The 21,054-nt window shown below is 44.1% G+C and overlaps 2 protein-coding genes and 1 pseudogene across 14 annotated transcripts in view; all 3 read right to left on the minus strand.

The window, feature by feature from the left end:
• Window positions 1-11,723, minus strand: part of LOC147354472 (zinc finger protein 860-like) — a 44,401-nt gene extending 32,678 nt beyond the window's left edge. For 5 of the 13 annotated variants that reach the window (XM_086354174.1, XM_086354176.1, XM_086354167.1 and 2 more), the window contains exons 1-2: window positions 11,574-11,723; window positions 3,410-3,906 (exon numbers count right to left, since the gene is read on the minus strand). In XM_086354174.1, the coding sequence (XP_086210300.1) occupies window positions 3,410-3,560 (151 nt within the window). In that variant the 5' untranslated portion in view covers window positions 3,561-3,906; window positions 11,574-11,723. The other 8 variants (XM_086354175.1, XM_086354178.1, XM_086354170.1 and 5 more) reach the window with 5 other exon arrangements.
• A 2,058-nt stretch (window positions 11,724-13,781) lies between these two features.
• LOC147354473 (zinc finger protein 610-like) overlaps window positions 13,782-21,054 on the minus strand; it is a 58,268-nt gene continuing 50,995 nt past the window's right edge. The window contains exon 4 of the mRNA XM_086354201.1: window positions 13,782-17,096. Within this exon, the coding sequence (XP_086210327.1) occupies window positions 16,609-17,096 (488 nt within the window). The 3' untranslated portion in view covers window positions 13,782-16,608. The remainder of the gene's footprint in view (window positions 17,097-21,054) is intronic.
• LOC147354474 (uncharacterized) lies at window positions 15,284-16,537 on the minus strand (annotated as a pseudogene).

Genomic DNA, 21,054 nt, shown 5'->3' on the forward strand with positions numbered 1-21,054 from the left:
ACTTTGAGAGATACAGGGGTCGCAAAGACTCGGACTGAACAACACCTTCCTATTTTGCTCACCTTTAACTCTGGAGATCTTGCTTTTTTCTAAACTTCTGTCCTTGCCTACCCGCAACCTTCAAGAATTCCTCTTTCATGTTTCCGTCTCTTTGCAAGTTCCTCACCAATTCTCTTGTCATCGATTCTTCCTCAGGCTTTTTTCAGTTTTCTATTTCTCTCTAAGTCGATGTCTTTGCTTCTCATGACACCACACCCCACCCCACCCCACCTCCACTATTTACGGGAATGGCGGCTGAATAAGAAGCCCTCCTCCTGCAAGAGCCAAATTCCAGCTGGTGGAATTTGGGATGGAAGAACCACGGGGGTCAAGTGGCTGGCCCAGGTCACCCACCCCGACACAGGATCAGGGGAAAGGTCATTATGAAGACAAGGCCCGATAAGATATGGGCGCTGAGAGGGAGTGGGTCTCAGGAGCGGGGCACGCTCCCCAGAATCCCAGGACCTGGGAAGGGGACGTGGCTTCCAGGGGCCGAGAAGGCGAGGCTGAGGACCGCGGAGCATAAATACCCACCTTGTGGAAGAGACTTTTATGCGGTGCAGGAAGTGCAGAGGGGACAGTAAATGGTTTTAAGACTGGAAGGAGGTGCGAAACGCAGCGTTTCCGAGTTTCAAAAGCAGGAACGGGCTTCAGTGCAGACTTTAAACCAAAAGGGAGGTGCCCCTTCACCGCTCACGGAGACGTCTGAATTTGCTGGGGTTGGTGGGGCGGGCGCGAGGATTTAGAATCAGCAGAGACCCTCAGACCCGGGGTACCGAGGGAAGCCGAATGAGAGCGGCACCTGCGACTAAGAGAGAAACTCACGCCGCGCTGCTGAGACAGCTGCACCGCCGGCTCTCCACTTCCGGATGTGGGAAGCTGCGCGGGCCGGCAGTGAAACGGTGGGGGCGGCCTGGGGAAGCGGAGACAAGCTGTCGTGGAGGGAAGGAAGTCGGGTCTGCCCTGCACCTTGGGAAGGTGAGGCGGGCGGGGCGGAACAATTCAATAGTGTAATCTCTGAAGAAGGTCGCGACTGCAGGAAATTAAAAGACATCTGCTTCCTAGAAGTTAAAAAGCAAAGGCATCACACTGACAACAAAGGTCCCTATACTCAAAATAATGTAATGTTAGTAGCTCAGTCGTGTCCGACTCTTTGCGACCCCATGGAGTCAGACTCCTCTGTCCGCCAGGCTCCTCTGTACCGGGAATTCTCCAGGCAAGAATACTGGAGTGGGTGGCTATTTCCTTCTCCAGGGGATCTTCCTGACCTACGTATCAAACCATGTCTCCTGCAATGCAGGCACATTCTTTACTATCTGAGCCACCAGGGAAGCTCAGATATAATATAAATGCTACGGAAATAGTTGAGATGAGTGGCAAATTCAAGTTGTGTTTTTTGGAATACCATGGAATTTTTTCCCCAAATATTTTCCATGCTTTGATTGAATCCATGGATATGCAGATACGAAGGGTCGACTGTATTTTCTTCTCTCCAAATATCAAATTCCTAGCAAATATGTAATATCATATACAGTTTCAAATTAAATTCATGGGTTTTTTGATTTTGCTTTAACCTGTCACGTAACATACTGCCGTTGAGTCTTTGGATGTGGCATCTAACCAAAAACAGCTGCATGTGGTAACCCTCTGTATGAGAGGTGTAAATAGGTAAGACGACATTTTTGTGGACTATTTTTAAAACAAGATAAATGGCATTATCAACATTATTCACGACTTAAGTATTATGTATACATTACAGATCATCTCCATTTCAACAATTATGTAAGGGGAACACTAGAAAATAAAAATTTTATAATGTTCTTATGCAGTGCTTAAGCAACTGAATGTTTTATCTGAAGAGCCTATGATATAAAAATTAGAATCAAAGTTTTGCTTTTTGAATGCTGGTCCATAAAGAAGGCTGAACATAGAAGAATTCATGTTTTTGGACTGTGGTGCTGAAGAAGACTCTCAAGAGTTCCTTGGACAGCAAGGCAAGCCCTCTAGGACCATCAATCTCTTGGGGCTGCTTTGAGGAAGGCAGGAAGAACTCCATCTTGAGGCCTGTCAGCCATCTTAAGAAAACAGGTGAACTGGGCTTGAACTTTGCCCAAGAATGAGGAAACCATCCTTAAAATAAAACCAGGTCTCCTTGGAGACCTCTCTCCCCACAGATGGCAAAGATTGGAGTTAAGGTCAGGCTGCCCTGGTTAGATTAATAATGAAGATATCCCCCTTGAAGTATAATTACTGTTCCCCTTTAACCTTGTTAGTTCTCCCTACACCTACAGGTTGTAAAACTAAATCATATACATCAAAAAAAGTTGCGAACATGTAAACACTCACTTAGTGAGGGGTATAAAACTGAGTCTCTCGAAAATGTCGGGGTCCTTGTTCGGAACGGATTCCCCTGGGACGTGCTGGGGTAATAAATGGTACTCCACTGTCTTGAGTGTCTTCCGAGGTGTGCTTTGTGACTCTGGATTCTCATTTTTCCATAACAAAGCCTAAAGGAAATCAACCCTGAATATTCACTGGAAGGACTGATGCTGAATCTGAAGCTCCAAAACTTTGGCTACCTGATGTGAAGAGCCGACTCATTGGAAAAGACCCTGATGCTGGGAAGGATGGAAGGCAGGCGGAAAAGAGGATGGGATGGTTGGATGTCATCACGGACTCGATGGACAGGAATTTGAGCAAGTTCTGGAGATGGTGAAGGGCAGGGAACCCTGCCTGCTGCAGTCCATACGGTTGCCAAGAGTCCGACAGGACTGAGCGACTTAACAACGACCCACTCTAGTATTCTTGCCTGGGAAATCCCATGGACACAGGAGCCTGGTGGGCTACAGTCCCTGGGGTTCTCAAAGAGATCTGACTGAGCACTGCGACCATTTTATATTTCTCTTTGATTCTAATGCTCATACAAGTAACCAGCATCACTGAAAATAATCTCCTAAAATGAAGTCTTTGTAGTCAATTTACTACCATGCTCATATAAAACAGAAAAGGACAGTAATACGCCTCCCTAACACTCGAGAAAGAACTTCAGGTCAAGCACCAGTCCCAAAGCTGATATTCTACACTAGTTCCTGAACACGTGATTTGATACTTATAAAATTATCAAGTGCCACGTCATAATTAAAATGACTTTTTCCTTATAAATTACTACGTATTTTGTGCACTGTATGTGTTTCCTCAGAATCTTACATCGAGAGGAAACAGACCCTGGGCCTCTCACAGCAACGGCTGAATTTATTTGGGCTAGAGGAAGGGGTCGGGGAATAGGGAGGTGAGAAGTGACTGGAGACTACAAATAGGGAGAAGAGGGGACCCCACAGGCGCAGCTTAACAACAAAACAAAAACAAGTACCTGACGTTTCCAATGGTCGACCGCGTCTACCAAGTCTCAGCTTCCGGAATTGGCTGTAGAATCCCTTGCGTCGAAGCGAGGACGAGAGACTCCTCAGCCATTGGTATGAGAGGAATGCCACAGCGAAGGGCGGGGCGTAGGACACACGCATGCGCCTGGCCTGGGCGTGTGAGGGGCGGAGCCAGCGGGGCCGAGCAGGGCCAAGAGGACACCTGCTGTGTTCTTCCTTTCGGTTCCCAGGTATCTTGTCAGGCTTTAGAAGTACATGATGGTCTTTCCCGTCTTGTGTTGCATCATTGATTCCTCATAACTGTAACAGTTTTAAAGTAAAAACTTAAAATTCCGTGGGATAATTGCATTGGAGAGTAAGGTTTCCTCTTAAGATTCCTGCTGATGAGGCTGAAGCAGTTCAGTATAGGAACTGAAACCTGGTGTGGTGCCCGGGCTGGGGGTGGGTAGGGGCTGATGTGGGGTGGCGGCTGGACCCAGAAATATTCCTGCAATTAGAATTAATTTAAGCAGTTTAAGTAAACAAGAACTGGCTTTGTGTAGGGATGACAAGCTGGAATGTGAAACACACAGCTCTTAATAAACAAACACCTATAAGGAGAAAAATATCTTGACATTCCACTTCTTCAAAGATCAAGCTTATTAGTCACTGCAGCAGCCCAACGACAATGCACCCTGAGGGGAATGCAGGCTGGAGCAAAACAGGTACCATTCTGAGCTTCCGACATAGTAGCCTTGGGAAATCAGTAACAGCCTCTTGGGCCCATCGTCCTTCTCAGGAAGTCCAGGTAAGTTTAGGGGAGTCTCTCCTGGTTTTCAGATCTCTCAGTTATGCGGTGATGACCCCAAATTTTATTTCACAAGGTATTAACGGTTAAAAGACACAGGAGGATCCTGGTTGAAAGATACTGGGATTTGCTCGGTTGAAAGCCACTCACTGACACTTCCCTGGGGGTCCAGTGATAAAGAATCCACCTGCCAATGCATGGGACACAGGTTTGATCCCTGGTCTGGGAGGATACCACGTGCCTTGGAGCAACTAAGCCCAAGCAACACAAGTACTGAGCCTGTGTTCTTTTTTTTTTTTTTTGAGCCTGTGTTCTAAAGCCTGTGCTCCGCAACAAGAGTAGCTATAGCAGTGAGAAACCAGCACAGCAATTAAGAGTAGTTCCTGCTTGCTGCAACTAGAGAAAGCCCACGTGCAGTTTTCTCTGCTGCACAGAGAAAGGCTCAGCACAGCGGAAAGAAAAAAAAGACACTGAGTGATCTGGACTGACCAAAACAAGGAGATTCAGAATGCCAGTCTCCAACCAAACACCAGCCACATTTATGTATTTTATGTACAGAATTTATAGCCCCTGCTCGCCGCAAGGATAGAAAAGCCAGGAGCACAGTGAAGACCCAGCACGGCCAAAAATAAATTTTAAAAGTTATTAAAGAAGAGAGAAAAACTTTCCTGTAATGAGAACTGCATTCTTCTTTATAGAAACTGTTTATTTTCCATGCTTATGATGACATAGCTTCAAATACTTTTGAGAAAAACTTGTTTACATCATAATATACGTCATATACATATAACATCATAAGTGAATACTTCCTGAACGTAATGGAATGTCAAAAATTACTAAAAGATCACTTGACAGTAATTAGGCAGTTTTAATTAAAAAAAATTATATATTCTCTCTTTTCTTTGCTGTTTCTAAAACCTCTGTCAGATGTGGACAACAGAGCAGAGTACAAAATAACATCTTGAGAAGACATTACAATTTACTTTCACCAAAATTATCACCAACTTTGCACTATTTATAAATATTTCTATGTGTATTAACTGACTGAACTCAAGTCCTAAAGGAACTTTCTTCATGTTTATAGGGCAGCTACTATGTTCCCTGTCATTGTCTTATGTGCATTTTCACATTACAAAAGTCTCAAAATAACCCACCGACGTATGTATTTGTTAGTGTAAGGCAGAGGAGAAATGTAAATTAAACTTTAAATCTCAGTCACAACATGTGGACAGAAAAAATAACGCTAAGGAAAAACTTATAAAAACAAAAGAAATAGGGTAGCATGATTTTAGAGAATTGCATTGAAACATGTATATTACCACATGTAAAATAGATAGCCAGTGGGAGTTTGATATATGACTGAGCATCCAGAGCCACTGCTCTGTGACAACTTGAAGGGATAGGGTGGGAAAGGAGGGAGGGGACACATGAATGCCTATGGCTGATTCATGTTGAGGTATGGTAAAACCCATCACAATATTAAAAAAAAAAACCTCAAGAAAAAGGAAATTCTACTACAGCTGACAATGAACTATGGAACATATTTATTAGTTCTATAATGTTACATCATTTTAATATGCTTTGGAAAACTGGACTTCTATTTAGGATTAATATTAAATATTTCTAAACATTACTGTTCATTAGGCTAGTGTAAAAATGTCTTAAGCAACAGATAGTAAATAGTAATTTTTCTGTTTAGTAAAACAGATAAATAGTAATTTACTACCATCTTCAACAACCGTATAGAACAATGGAACATATCTGTACAGCAGGAAAAGGAATGTAACAAATTCATAGCATGAGTAAACATTCAGTGTTTTGTTAAACAGTCTCACTGTGGTTTCTCCATGTTTGACAACTGATACCTTTAGACTTTAAACCAACTGCTTCCTATGCTGCCTATCTGGGCAGGCTGAGAAATTCCCATCAGGTTGGAAGTCTATAGTGCTCCAACTAGAAAGCTTCATCAGTTAACAAACATTCTCATAACATATCATCTGTGCCAGTATCCAAACTAAACTTTGGGTTTGGTTCATTCTTGTGCTTTCGGTGACTTCAAAGTAACAAGAACAAAAATGTTGGGGATTGAATGTATGAAATTTCTAGTTTATCAAACAAACAAAAAAATGCCACCATGTAGTCTGCATTCTCAATGATTTCTGGGACTTCCCTGGTGACTCAGGGATAAGGAATCGGCCTGCCAATGCAGGAGACAAGGGGTCAATGCCTGGTCCAGGAAATTCCCACATTCTGTGGAGCCACTGACTCCTCTGCCCATGGAGTAGGTTGCCATGCCCTCCTCCTGACTCAGGGATCAAACCCATGTCTCTTATGTCTCCTGCATTGGCAGGTGATTCTTTATTACTAGCACCACCTGGGGAGCCCGATCTTTCCTTACATCCAATAATAAATAAATAATCACAAATAAATAATTTCAGAATTCTCCAAGGTCAAATAGAGAAAGCACTTTTAACCTTAGTTCTGAAGTTTATTTCCTAATAGTTTACATGTTTATTTTTCTATTTTCACTTCATGTAAATCAGGCGCATACTAATGGTTTTATTTGGGAACAAAAGAGGACATTGGGAAATATACAGGAACATCCATAAACAGGGGAGTAGGTTTTAGGGGGCCAGAGTCTATAAAAGCTCCATGCAAATTATTAGTATATAATTCCCAAATTAACTATTCTTTGAGTTCACCATGAAAAGAAACTCTAATAGATTCTTTCAACCTTGAGAGCCTTTGGGGCATTCCTAGGTTCTGTTATGAAGAACTGAAATCAGATAAAACTGTGTTATTTGAAGCAAAATGATTGTTGTGAATAAAGAAATATTGATTATACGAATGCAGTGCTGCTGCTGCGTCGTTTCAGTCGTGTCCGACTCTGTGCGACCCCATGGACTGCAGCCTACCAGACTCCTCTGTCCATGGGATTTTCCAGGCAAGAGTAATGGAGTGGGGTGCCATTGCCTTCTCCGGTACGAATGCAGTTAACTCCTTCAAAATACTGATTTTTCACAGGACATTCCTGGTGGTCACAGGAATTCCAGGTTAAGAACCTGCCTTGCAACAAAGGGGACTCAGTCCTTGTTCAATCCTTGGTTGGGGATGTAAGATCCCACATGCAGCAGAGCAACTAAGCCCAGGTACCGCAAAGACAGAGCCGGCATACTCCAGAGCCCCCTGCCAGGATGAAAGGTCCTGCGTGATGCAAAAAGGATCTCGTGATCCACAACTAAGGCCCAATGGAGTCAAATGAATAAATATTTTTTAAAATATACTGATTCTGCTTCCTTTGGGTATATAATCAGAAGTGAGACTCTGAGATCCTATGCATGTTCTTTTTAATATTTGAGGAACCTCCGTACTGTTCTCCATGTACTATTTACATTCCCACCAACCATTCACAAGAGTTCCTGTTTATCTGTATTGTGCAAGTATGTGGCACATGCACGTGGTTTGGAAAGACATGGAGAGAACCCCACTGCACTGGCAGCAAGAAATAGCAGCTGCATCATCTCCAGAATAAGCCTTTGTACTACAGGTTGCTATGGAGCTGATGGTCTTCAGAGTCTACGAATAATCCTTCTCTGTGCCCGTGAGCTAAGTTTCTTCAGTCTTGTCTGGCTCTTTGCGACCCTATGGACTGTAGTCCACCAGACTCCTCTGCCCATGGAGTAGGTTGCCATGCCCTCCTCCCGACTCAGGGATCAAACCCATGTCTCTTATGTCTCCTGCATTGGCAGGTGATTCTTTATCACTAGCACCACCTGGGGAGCCCGATCTTTCCTTACATCCTGAGATTTAATGGCCCCTCCCTAATGAAATCCCTCTGCCATCAAAGTTTAGCACCATTTTCCTTCTAGGTTGAAAGACCCTTATGAAATATCATCTGGTTCAACACACTCTCCACACATTCAGTAATAATCCATCCATCGTGCTGTGCAATCCCCAGAAAGATGCCAAGGCTTAACAACTCATGCATTTATGATGGAATAATACACAGGAAGGCGCCCGAGCAGCAAACCGGATTCAAGACAGCTTCTTATCAGTCACAGTGACCTCTGCTGCTGCTGCTGCTCCTGCTAAATCACTTCAGTCGTTTCCGACTCTGTGCGACCCCATAGATGGCAGCCCACCAGGCTCCTCCATCCCTGGGATTCTCCAGGCAAGAACACTAGAGTGGGTTGCCATTTCCTTCTCCAATGCATAAAAGTGAAAAGTGAAAGTGAAGTCGCTCAGTCGTGTCCAACTCTTCGAGACCCCATGGACTGCAGCCCACCAGGCTCCTCTGTCCATGGGATTTTTCAGTACTCCAGGCAAGAGTACTGGAGTAGGGTGCCATTGCTTTCTCCCACAGTGACCTCAGCCAGCTCAAAAACTGTCATCTCCGAACTCTAATAATAAAAAGAAGATGTGTTGGCTGATGCATATGTCCCAGTGAGACTTCAACAACTTCCAGAGATACACTCCAAGGTCTTTTTTCCCTTCCAAATCCATCGGAAATCTTCTTCATTACAACTCAAAATAACAGAAAATACTAAAAGTAACCAACAATATCTCCGGATTTTACCAACAGTTATTTTAAGCTATAGTGATTCTCGCCCTTCCAAAAGACATCACAAAATCCACTCCATGGAGTTGATGCTGTGGGGAACCTTCTGGATCCCACCTCCAGGACCAATGCACCCATCCCTCCCTGTGGGCTCAGCTCAGGCCTTGATTCTAACACACTGCAAGGTAACAGTCCTCTTCCCAATTCCACTTCCTTCCTTCCTCCACAGGTGTGATCATGACCTTCCCAATCAACCAACGCAGACAAACCTCAGTCACAGTATCTGTGTCCCAAGGAAACTGAGCTAAGACACTATGGCATGCCCACCCTTCCAGGCAACCCACAGTTAGCCATCAGCCCACATCCAGGTCCTCCAGTCAAAACTGAGACCACCCTTGTCAACAGTTCCACACAACGTGATCCCACAACTGTTGCAGGGAAGAGCCAATTCTGATTCCAAGTTGGAACGGTTTCTTTGCCTTGCTTCTCACTGCTGTGGTTATTGTAAACATCCATGATGGCTGGCCTCAGAGGACGCTACCTCTTGGCCTGACTGTTAAACTAAAGGGCCTTTGTTGAGCTCACAGGGAGATACACTGACCTCCCAAACTGTGAATGGCGTCAGGAAAGAAGAGATGAACACAGAAGGCTGGCTGTCCCCGGGATGTACTGCAAGACTGATGGCCCTTTACTGATGGCCCTTTTTACCTTCCCCACTGCCTCTCCCTCTCGCTCCTCCCTTCTGACTTTATTTCCTCACTGCTTCTTTCTCTAGTTTCAGAAAAGAATCTGGCATCCACACACCAACAAGATGGCTATTCTGAGATATTAGTTAGCCATCTTTTTGGTCGGCTGGTTTTCAAAATGAAGTCCCATTGTTTGCCTCAAGAAGTCGTCTCCCCCAAGCACTGGCCTCTCTCACAGAACGAGCTTGCACTGGGTCACACCACTGTGCTTGCAACACACGCATACACCATTCATAGGGCTCATTCAGAGGCCGAAACCTGCCTCCTCTCACAACTCTCCTAGACCCCTGATAGCTTCCTCTACACTTTCCCACATGTTTTCACCACTTTTCTGTGCTCTATTGAGCAACAGGGCTAAACAGTAGAGACCACGGGGCCTGGGCAACACACAAAAACACACAAGCCACAAATGCAAGGGCACTGGGCACTCAGTATGGAGACCAAGAAACTGGCCCTCCTGGGAAAACATGCCAGGAACTGGAGATATCACAAAGTTTTAAAGGTCCTTGAGATTTGGCTCGATTGAGCTCAGTGAAGAAGTCTCAGAGAAAGGCCCCAATCTCACTGCCGCCTGTTGTCTCTGACTGACCTAACTGGAAGATACCCCAGCTCTTTAAAGAAGCGGGGCCTCCTTCATAGCCCCTTAGATTCCAAAGCTTCTGGCCACAGTAAAATCAGTATCCCCCACTCTGAGTAGATAAACCGCTGAAAGCAATGAGTTTCCCTACTATAGCCCTCATTATGAAGTCTCCCATTAACAGGATTACCAATCCTCACAGGCTTCCATTCTTAAGATCTTATTATCCAATCAGCCCACATGTTGCACACCAAGACCTGAGCCTATTAATAACCCTGATTACATCCCACACAGCTGCGTACAGCACTGGTGTTACTGGCTTCACAATTCTAGGACAACCTCCCTTCTCCGGTTAATTTTAATTAATGAAAACAACCCACTCCTACTCAACTCTATCAAAGGTCTGTTAGCTAGAAGCATTTTCAACCAGTTTTTTTTTATCTCTGACAATATTCCACCAACAACATTCCCACAAATAACCAGGCCTCATTACTTGAAGCTAACTGCTCCTTGTCCACCTGCCCCACATAATCATAGGTTTAGTGTAGCACTGACAGTCAACCTTGATGCACAAAATCTAAAACTATCCCTCAAATGTCTTCAGATTCTCCGATCTCTTAAGATATTTTCCCACTATTATACACCCCTTTCCACTGCACTTGTCAGCAGTCCATAATTAGCATTATCCACACTGGGTCTCACTGACTGGAAAACTACCAACCAAAACTCACTCCTTTAATTCAAATAAAACACTAGTATCAGACCAAAGAGGCTTCCCAGGTGGCTCAGTGGTAACAATCCTCCTGCCAATGGAGATGCAAGAAATGGGGGTTTTATCCCTGAGTCAGAAGATCCCCAGGATTAGGAAATGGCAACCCACTCCAGTATTCTTGCCTGGGAAATCCCATGGACACAGGAGCCTGGCGGGCTACACTCCATGGGGTCTCAAAGAGTCGGAAATGTCTGAGGATAGAGACCATTTTATATTTTTCTTTGATTCTGGAGCTCATACCAGTAACCAGCATCACTGAAAATAATCTCCTAAAGTGAAGAGCCTCTGTAGTCAATTTATTACCCTGGTCATATAAACCAGAAAAGGACAGTAATACGCCTCCCTAACACTCGAGAAAGAACTTCAGCGCCACCACCAGTTGGAAAGATGAAATTCTAAGCTAGCTCCTGAACAAGTGTTTTGGTATATTTACAAAATTATCAAGGGCCATGTCTCAATTATAATGACTTTCCCCCTATAAATTACTATATATTTCGTGCACGGTATATTTTACCTCAGGATTTTACACTGAAAGGAAATTAGACCACGGGCCTCTCAAGGTAACAACTGAATTTACTTGGGGAGGAAAGGCTGCGGGATTAGGAAGGTCCGAAGTGACCCGAGACCACAGATACAGAGTAGAGGGGACCCTACGAGCGGAGCTTAACAAGACTAAAAAGCAAAAACCAGTATTCTCGGGGAGCCCGCACCTACCAACTCTCGGCTTCAGGAATTGCTGTAAACTCACGTCCTTCGAGTGGAGACACGAGAGACTCCCAAGCGTTAGGTTCCAGAGGAAAGAGACAACGAGGGGCCGAGCGGGGCCGAGCGGGGCCGAGCGGGGCCGAGCGGGGCCGAGCGGGGCCGAGCGGGGCCGAGCGGGGCCGAGCGGGGCCGAGCGGGGCCGAGCGGGGCCGAGCGGGGCCGAGCGGGGCCGAGCGGGGCCGAGCGGGGCCGAGCGGGGCCGAGCGGGGCCGAGCGGGGCCGAGCGGGGCCGAGCGGGGCCGAGCGGGGCCGAGCGGGGCCGAGCGGGGCCGAGCGGGGCCGAGCGGGGCCGAGCGGGGCCGAGCGGGGCCGAGCGGGGCCGAGCGGGGCCGAGCGGGGCCGAGCGGGGCCGAGCGGGGCCGAGCGGGGCCGAGCGGGGCCGAGCGGGGCCGAGCGGGGCCGAGCGGGGCCGAGCGGGGCCGAGCGGGGCCGAGCGGGGCCGAGCGGGGCCGAGCGGGGCCGAGCGGGGCCGAGCGGGGCCGAGCGGGGCCGAGCGGGGCCGAGCGGGGCCGAGCGGGGCCGAGCGGGGCCGAGCGGGGCCGAGCGGGGCCGAGCGGGGCCGAGCGGGGCCGAGCGGGGCCGAGCGGGGCCGAGCGGGGCCGAGCGGGGCCGAGCGGGGCCGAGCGGGGCCGAGCGGGGCCGAGCGGGGCCGAGCGGGGCCGAGCGGGGCCGAGCGGGGCCGAGCGGGGCCGAGCGGGGCCGAGCGGGGCCGAGCGGGGCCGAGCGGGGCCGAGCGGGGCCGAGCGGGGCCGAGCGGGGCCGAGCGGGGCCGAGCGGGGCCGAGCGGGGCCGAGCGGGGCCGAGCGGGGCCGAGCGGGGCCGAGCGGGGCCGAGCGGGGCCGAGCGGGGCCGAGCGGGGCCGAGCGGGGCCGTCCCTCACTCCTCGTATTGCACCATTGATTGCTCATTGGTTCAACTGTAACACTTTTAATAAAACCTTATAATTCGGTGGGATAATCACAATGGAAAGAAAGGTTTTGGCATAACATTTGGAGTCCTGCATGTCCGACGACAGAGGATGAGATGGTTGGATGGGATCACCGACACAATGAGTATGAGTAAACTGGCAGTTGGTGATGGACAGGGAGGGCTGGCGTGCTGCAGTCCATGGGGTCACAAAGAGTCGGACATGACTGAGCGACTGAACCAAACTGTACGTGGAGTCCTGCTGTTGAGGCGGAAGTGATTCAGAGGCCTGGGAACTGAAACCTGGTCTGGTGGCCAGGTTGGGGTTGGGTGGGGGTTGATGTGGGGTGCTGGTGGGGTGGGGCTGGATGTGGGGTGCTGGCTGGACCCAGGAATATTCCTGCAATTAGAATTTAAGCAGTTTAAGTAAACAAGAACTGGCTTTATGTAGGGATGACAAGCTAGAATGTGAAACACACAACTCTTAGAAAGGGCTACTTCATACTAACACTTCTAAGGAGAAAAATGTCTCGACATTCCACTTCTTCAAGGATCAAGCTTATTAGTCACTGCAGTGACCCAGCGAAAGTGCACCCTGAGGGCAAAGCAGGATTGAGAAAAGCAGGCACCATACTGTGCTTTGGACATTCTGGCCTTGGTATTTCAGGAAGGGTCTCTTGGGTCCATCCACCTCTTCAGCAAGTCCAGAGAAGTTTGGGGGAGTCTCTCCTGGTTTTCAGGTTATTGTTTGATGACCCCAATTTTGTTTGGCAGTGTTTTAACATGCATAGCACCCAGTTAAGAGACACTGAGTAGAACTTCCCTGGTGGTCTAGTGGTAAATAATCCACCTCCCAATGCATAGGACCCGGGTTTGATCCCTGATCTGGGAGGATACCACGTGCCTCGGAGCAACTAAGCCCGTGCAACACAAGTACTGCGCCTGTGCTCTAGAGCCTGTGCTCTGCAACAACAAACAGTAGCCACAGCAAAGAGAAGCCTGCACACAAGAAACTAGAAAGTCGCTTCTCCTTGCTACAACTAGAGAAAGCCCACATGCAGCAAAAAGAGGCTCAGCACAGCCAAAAAAAAAGACTGAGTCCTCTGGACTGACCAAAAGAAGCATCAAAACGCCAGTCTCCAACCATACCCCAGCCAAGTTTGTGTGGAGAATTCATAGCCCGATTGCTGCAAACAGAGAAAGAACCCAGCACAATGAAGACTTAGCATAGCCAAAAATAAATTTTAAAGATTATTAAAGAGAGAAAAAAACTTTTAATGAGGAATGAACTCTTCTTTATAAAAGTTTCTGTTCCATGCTTATGATGACAAAGCTTCAAATATTTGTGTAAGAAAAACTTGTTTACATCATAATATATAATACTTAAGTCAGTACTTCAATGTAATGGAATGTCAGATTACTATATGATCACTTCACGGTAATTAGCAATTTACTTCTTGTTGAAAAGTTGTAATATATTTTCTCTCATTTCTTTGTTGTCTGTTTCTGAAAGATCTGTCAGTTGCGGACAGCAAGGCACATTGTAAAATATAAAGTCTTAAGAAGACATTAGAATTTATTTTCACCAAAATTATCAACTTGGCACTATTTATGAATCTTTCTATGAGTATTATCTGACTGAACTCAGGTGCTAAAGGAACTGTCTTTCTTTACATTTACAGGGCACCTACTATGTTCCCTGTCATTGTCTACATGCATTTTAATGTTACAAAAGTCTCAAAATAACCCACTGACTTATGTATTTGTTAGTGTAAGGCAGGAAAAAAATGTAAATTAAACATTAAATCTGGGTCATAACATATGGATAGAAAGAGTAATGCTAAGGAAAAACTATTGAAAAAAACAAAAGAAATAGGATGGCAGGATTTAAGAGATTAGCACTGAAACATATATAATACCATATGTAAAAGAGCCAGTGGGAGTTTGATGTAAGAGCGAGTGCTCTCGGATAATCTGCAGGAATACGGTGGTGAGAGAGGTGGGTTCAGGAGGGAGGGGACATATGTACGCCTATGGCCTATTCATGATAATGTACAGCAAAACCCATCACAATATTGAAAAAAATAAAAAATTAAGTGATGGTGAGTTAGGCCTGAACACAGAATCAAAGCTTTCCCACACCTAACACATTTGTGTAGTTTTCCTCCAGTTTGAATTTTCTGAGGGTCAAAAAGTTGATATATTTTACCACATTCTCTACATGTCTAAGTTTTCACTGTCGTATGGATTCTCAGATGATCTGCAACGTCATTCCCTGTGATTGAAGGGTTTGCCACATAAATAACATTTATGTGGTTTCTCTCCTGTATGAACTGCCTAATGGGCATTTCATGCTGAACATGCACTAGAAACTGCCACATTCATTTTACTTGTATCTTTTCTATACAGTATGAATTCTCTGAATTATAAGGCCTGAACGCTGACTAAAGGCTTTGTCACACTCACGACATTTGCACTACAATGTTTCTCACAACTGTCACATTTCTAATGTTTCTCTCTAGTGTGAATTCTCCGATGGTTTCTAAGTTCATCATTTCAAATAAAGCACTGGCCATATATATCATATTTATATGGTTTCTCTCCTGTCTGAACTGCCTGATGATGAGTTATGGATGACTGTGCCTAAATGGTTTGTCAAAATTTTTATATTTGTAAGGTTCTCTCCAGTATGAATTCTCTGATGAACTGCAAGGTTTGCATTCACACTGAAAGCCCTGCCACATATACCTCATTTATATGGTTTCTCTCCAGTATGAACTCTGATGAACAGCAAGGTTTCCAGTACGACTAAACACCTTGCCACACACATCACATTTATGTGGTTTCTCTCCAGTATGAATTCTCTGATGAAGTTCAAGTCTTGTCTTGTAGTGTGATTAAAGGCCTTGCCACATACATCACATTTATATGGTTTCTCTCCAGTATGAATTATCTGATGAACTGCAAGGCCTGTAGTTTGACTAAAGGCCTTGCCACACACATCACATTTATATGGTTTCTCTCCAGTATGAACTCTCCGATGAACAGCAAGGTTTGAACTTACGTTGAAAGCCTTGCCACATATATTACATTTCTATGGTTTCTCTCCGGTATGAACTCTCCGATGAACAGTAAGGTTTCCAGTACGACTAAATGCCTTGCCACACACATCATTTATAAGGTTTCTCTCCAGTATGAATTCTCCGATGAAGTCCAAGTTTTGCACTCTGGTTAAAGGCCTTGCCACATACATCACATTTATATGGTTTCTATCCAGTATGAACTCTCTGATGAACAGCAAGGCTTGAGCTTACACTGAAAGCCTTGGCACATATACCACAATTACATGGTTTCTCTCTAGTATGAACTCTCCAATGAACAGAAAAGTTTCCAGTACGACTAAATGCCTTGCCACACACATCACATTTATATGTTTTCTCTCCAGTATGAACTCTCCGATGAACAGAAAGGTTTCCAGTATGACTAAATGCCTTGCCACACACATCACATTTATATGGTTTCTCTCCAGTATGAATTCGCCAATGAACTGCAAGCTTTGCAGTTTGACTAAAGGCTCTGCCACAAATATGATATTTATGTGGTTTCTCTCCTGTATGGAATCTCTGATGAACTGCAAGCTTTGCAGCTTCATTAAAGTCCATGCCACATATATCACATTTATATGCTTTCAATCCAGTATGAAGTCTCTGATGAACAGTAAGGTTTGCAGTATGACTAAACGCCTTATCACATACATTGCATTTGTATGGCTTCTTTTCAGTATGAATTCTCTGATGAACTGCAAGGTTTGAAGTTTGACTAAAGGCCTTGCCACATACATCACATTTATATGGTTTCTCTCTCATATGGTATCTCCAATGAATTACAATTTTTGCAGCTTGATTAAAGGCCTTGCCACATACATCACATTTATGTGGTTTCTCTCCAGTATGAATTCTCCAATGCATTGCAAGTTTTGTAGTTTGATTAAAAGCCTTGTCACACATGTCGCATTTATATGGTTTTCCTCCTGTATGGATTCTTTGATGTCTAGTGAGTTCTGAGTCCTGAAGAAAGGTTATGTCACACTCATTACATTTGCCAGGTCTTTTCTTTGTGGTTCATGGTCTGGTAACAGTTCTGAAGGGTGCATAGCAGCATTCTCATGTTTATGAGAAAAGCCTTTGCAGACATTACAAGTTCTCTGAGCCAATAAACCTGAGGCACTGACGTTTGTCACAACTTGACTACATTCAAAAATTATCCCTTCACACTGTACCATCTGCAGTTCATCCTGAGGTTGATCCGTGCCTTTCAAAAGGTCTATTTCCTGCATCACTTCTACTATGATGATCTCTTCCATCAGTGAGGTTTTGTTATGGGATGTAGACATTCCTTTGTCATTTCTTTCGTCATCTGTCCACAGACAATCCTGGATCTTCCTGAGGCGAAAATCTTTGATTTCAGGGCTTTCAGCTCTTCCAAACATCACTCTTTGAAAAATTTCCCCTTTACCACTGCTTGCTTTTGTCTGTAATTTCTTGGTCATATGTATATGAGACATATCTACAAGACGTAAAGAACCACAGGTATTCTATTAGTTACAATTCATAAATAAATTATTTCTTGTCAAACACACGATATTATGCCAAAAGTCATATCCATCCTGAACAGAATTACGAATCTTCGCAATAATGATCTTAAAACTATAGAACACTAAAGGAATAGAACTCTTTATTAAGAGTGACCATAGGCAATTCAAATTAACTTTAGGGTAGTGTAGTTTCAAACACAATCAGAAAACATTCATTTTATGCAAACTCATGTCAGTTAACAAAGAAAACTTATTTTCCCACCATGACCTCAAAGCTCATCCTACTTTGTACTAAACACACTGTTGTCTCATAATTGAGGAGACACTAATGGTATATTGTACACACTTTTTGCATACTTGTACATATTTAAAAGGTAAAGAACATACAGGACTAAAGAGGTGACTCAGTGGTAAAGAAACTGCCTGCCAATGCAGAAGACACGGCACAGGGGGATACAATCCCTGGGGAGAAAAGATCCCCTGGAGCAGGAAATCACAACGCAGTGCACTATTCTTGCCTTAAAAAAATTCCATGGATAGGAAAGCTTGGTGGGCTACAGTTCATGAGATCACAAAGAGACAGACAGGACTGAGCAACTGAGCAAACAAGCATCAAACAGGCAATACATTGGAATGGTAAATAATGCAAAAGAAGCATTCTAATGAATAATGTAAAAAATAAATGGCAGTTAGTAACTGTTCAACAAATATGGCATTGAGAAAATAAAGAATTCTGTAAACTATATATATATGTATATATATATACACACCTTTTTATTTTTTTGGCTGGACCATGTGGCTTATGAGATCTTGGTTCCCTGACCATGGATTAAATCCATGCTCGGTGCAGTGAAACTCCTGAATCCTATCCACTGGACTATCAGGGAATTCTCTAAAATAATTTAAAAAAATAAAAAAATAAACACTTTTCTAAATACCTGTTAGAAATCTATCAGTAGATAGACATATAGGCATTTTATGACATTAATGAGTGGTTCATGTCAGTTCTATTGTGTAATACAAAAAGACCGTCATTTTTAAAAAACAAAAAATGAGTGAAACATTCTCTGCTTACACAATAATCATTCAATACATCAACTCCCTATCTACACAGTAACCTAAACTCACCCAGTTCATTGGCTCCAAGATATATGTAAAGGAACAAGCTTTGGGGCTTCCCTTGTGTCTCAGAGGTAAAGAATCCACCTGCTAGTGCAGGGCACACAGGTTTGATCCCTGATCTGGGAAATTCCCACATGCTTGAGAACAACTAAGCCTGTAGGCCGCACGTGATGATTCTGTGCTCTAGAGCTGGGGAGTCACAACTTCTGCGCAAACACACAGAGACCACGCATTGCAACAAGAGAATCCACTAGAATGAGAAGTCCATGCACTGTAACTAGAGGGTAGCCCTTGCTCGCTGCAAGCAGAGAAAAGACCCTGAAGCAACAAAGACCCAATGCAGCCAAAAACAAATTTTAAATAAAATTTTAACATACTGTTATGAAGATAAAGGAATGTGATTGGAAAACCTAGTTAACTAGAGTCAGAGACAACTCTCTTGGGAATGAAATGTAAAATAACAACATACAAGATGTAATGTAGACAAAGAGACATGTCACAATAAGCATGGCAGGAAGTAAATATATCTTTTAGGCAAAAGTAACCTTTGAGGCAAACTCCCTGAGGTCCAGTAGTTAGGACCATGTGCTTCCACTGTAGGGGGCACAGATTCCATCCATGAATGGGGAACTAAGAGCCAGACTGCATGTGGCACAGCAAAAAAATAATAATAGTAATAACCTAATTTTTTCTATAAAACACGCAAGAGTCTATGCTACCTAACAGCACTAATTACCACAGGAGGGGGACAAGGGCAAGTAAGTCCCTTTGAAATACCTCATCACATGCTACCCAAAGTCAAGCAACAAAATTGACAGGAGTCAAATGACAGATTGTTGCAGAACATATAAAGACCTTGCCTTTTGGGACCTCTTTTCTTGGAGTCCACTTTCCATGAAACCTCTCTCTTTTAAAAAAAAAATCACTTTGTTCATTTAGAAACAGCCATCTGTAGGTCAGAAGTACTTTCCATTTTCCTTAATAAAAAGTAATTTTGAGGTAGGAGTTGGAAGGCCTACAGGTTGGACATCTACAGTCAGCTACCCTCCTCTTGCATGCCCTGAGATAAAAGATAGGTCGGCTCCGGTTGAGGAATTTACAGCCAACAAAAACAGGGTAAACAGTCAGTTTGTCTCTTAATTCAAGGGAACAGTCATGGCAAGGACAAAGAAAGGAAAAAACCCTGTCTGATGAAGGAGACAGTACACAAGTACAGAAAGGTGCCTTGGAGTCAAAAGTGAGAGGATCAGTCCAGGCCATAATGAGTTTTGCTCCTCTGAGAAGCCTTTACTTCAAGATCCAGGGTGCCTGTGTACCCAAGAGGAGGGTCCTGAGACAAATTAACCAGGAGGGACAAAGCAAGGTGATTAGCCCACATTCCTCATACCTTTCTTTCTAAAAACACACATCTTACTTTCCTTAAGCAACCATGAGCTGTCCGTTATATTAGCATTTTGTAGACTGGTGAACATAAATACCAGTGATAATGTCTAAGAATATTTGCTTTCTTATAGAGAACATCTCAGGGTGGCACCAAATGTATTCATTAATAGGCCCAAATCTCTTTAGTTTGTCTGTAAGAGGAAATGAGTTTTCAATAATCTGTATTTCAGAATCTTATTTTATTTGGAAATGACCTAGATATTCAACGAACTTTCATCACTTAGTTTAGCACAACCCTAGAAATTCAGGTTATTCAAATCTGGAGAGATTATTTTAGACAGACATTTCTAAGTATAATCATTCCTAACAGAGTTTATCTAAAAGCTCCAATCGCATTTGCATTCTTTCTTTAAAAGTTTCTTCACTCGAGTTACTTTAAGTGTTGACAAACTTACTTAACATTAAACCTAGGTACAATAAAAGTATTAGACAATGTTCAGAACGCAAAACATGTCTTAATTAGATTAGCAAACAAACATTAATACTAGATATTTAATACTGAATATTTCCCAGTTCACACGAACCTGAAATTCATTTAGGTTAATTTCTCTTGTAATTTTTTGATTTGTAAGTGCTTACTTTTTTTATTTTTTTAACAAACAATTGAATTAGAGCTCATTTACAAATTAACCTCAGCAATATTATCTAAAAACAAAGACACATGCTGAGACAAACATAAATGCAGATGGACAGACATGAGAGCTCTCAAAATTTCCTGCTTGAGATTTAAAATGTCTCTTTCACCTTTTTCTTCCCACCCCTCGCCCCATGGTTTAAAATTCTAATTTACCCAAGACTGAAATCCCTGGGAAAATGGGTTACGTACTTCAAGGACATGGCGTAGGTTGCATGCTATGCAGGGTCGCTTCAGTCCTATCCAACCCCCTGCAACCCTATGGACTCTAGCCCACCAGGCTCCTCTGTCCATGATGGGACTCTCCAGGCAAAAATACTGGAGTGGGTTGCCACTCACTCCTCCAGGGGATCTTCCCTACCCAGGGGTCAAATCCACATCTCCTGTGTCTCCCCCAGGGGCTGGCAGGTTCTTTACCACTAGAGTCATCTGGGAAGCCCTGGCAAAGGTTAACCTTAAGCTTTTTTTTTGGCATGCCTTTTTAACAAGCTTGCTGGTTTTAATTCTACATTTAAAAAGAACCGGTTTTTCACTTTCAAAGAAAAAAAAAATCATCTTACCCAGTTTTCTCCAGAGTCTAAACAGTATCATGGCCACGCTGTATCAAACAAGTTATCTTTCCTTTCCATAGTAATAGCTTTTCAGCTAAAATACAGATCAAATAGTGCTCAAATTGACTGTGATAACAGGGTCAGAAGGACTGATAAAAATCTTGGAACGTCCCTCCAGGG

The sequence above is a fragment of the Bos grunniens genome, chromosome 18 (assembly GCF_055505025.1).
Source record: "Bos grunniens cultivar Pamir isolate PY7600 chromosome 18, Bosgru_T2T1.0, whole genome shotgun sequence".
Classification (NCBI taxonomy): domain Eukaryota; kingdom Metazoa; phylum Chordata; class Mammalia; order Artiodactyla; family Bovidae; genus Bos; species Bos grunniens.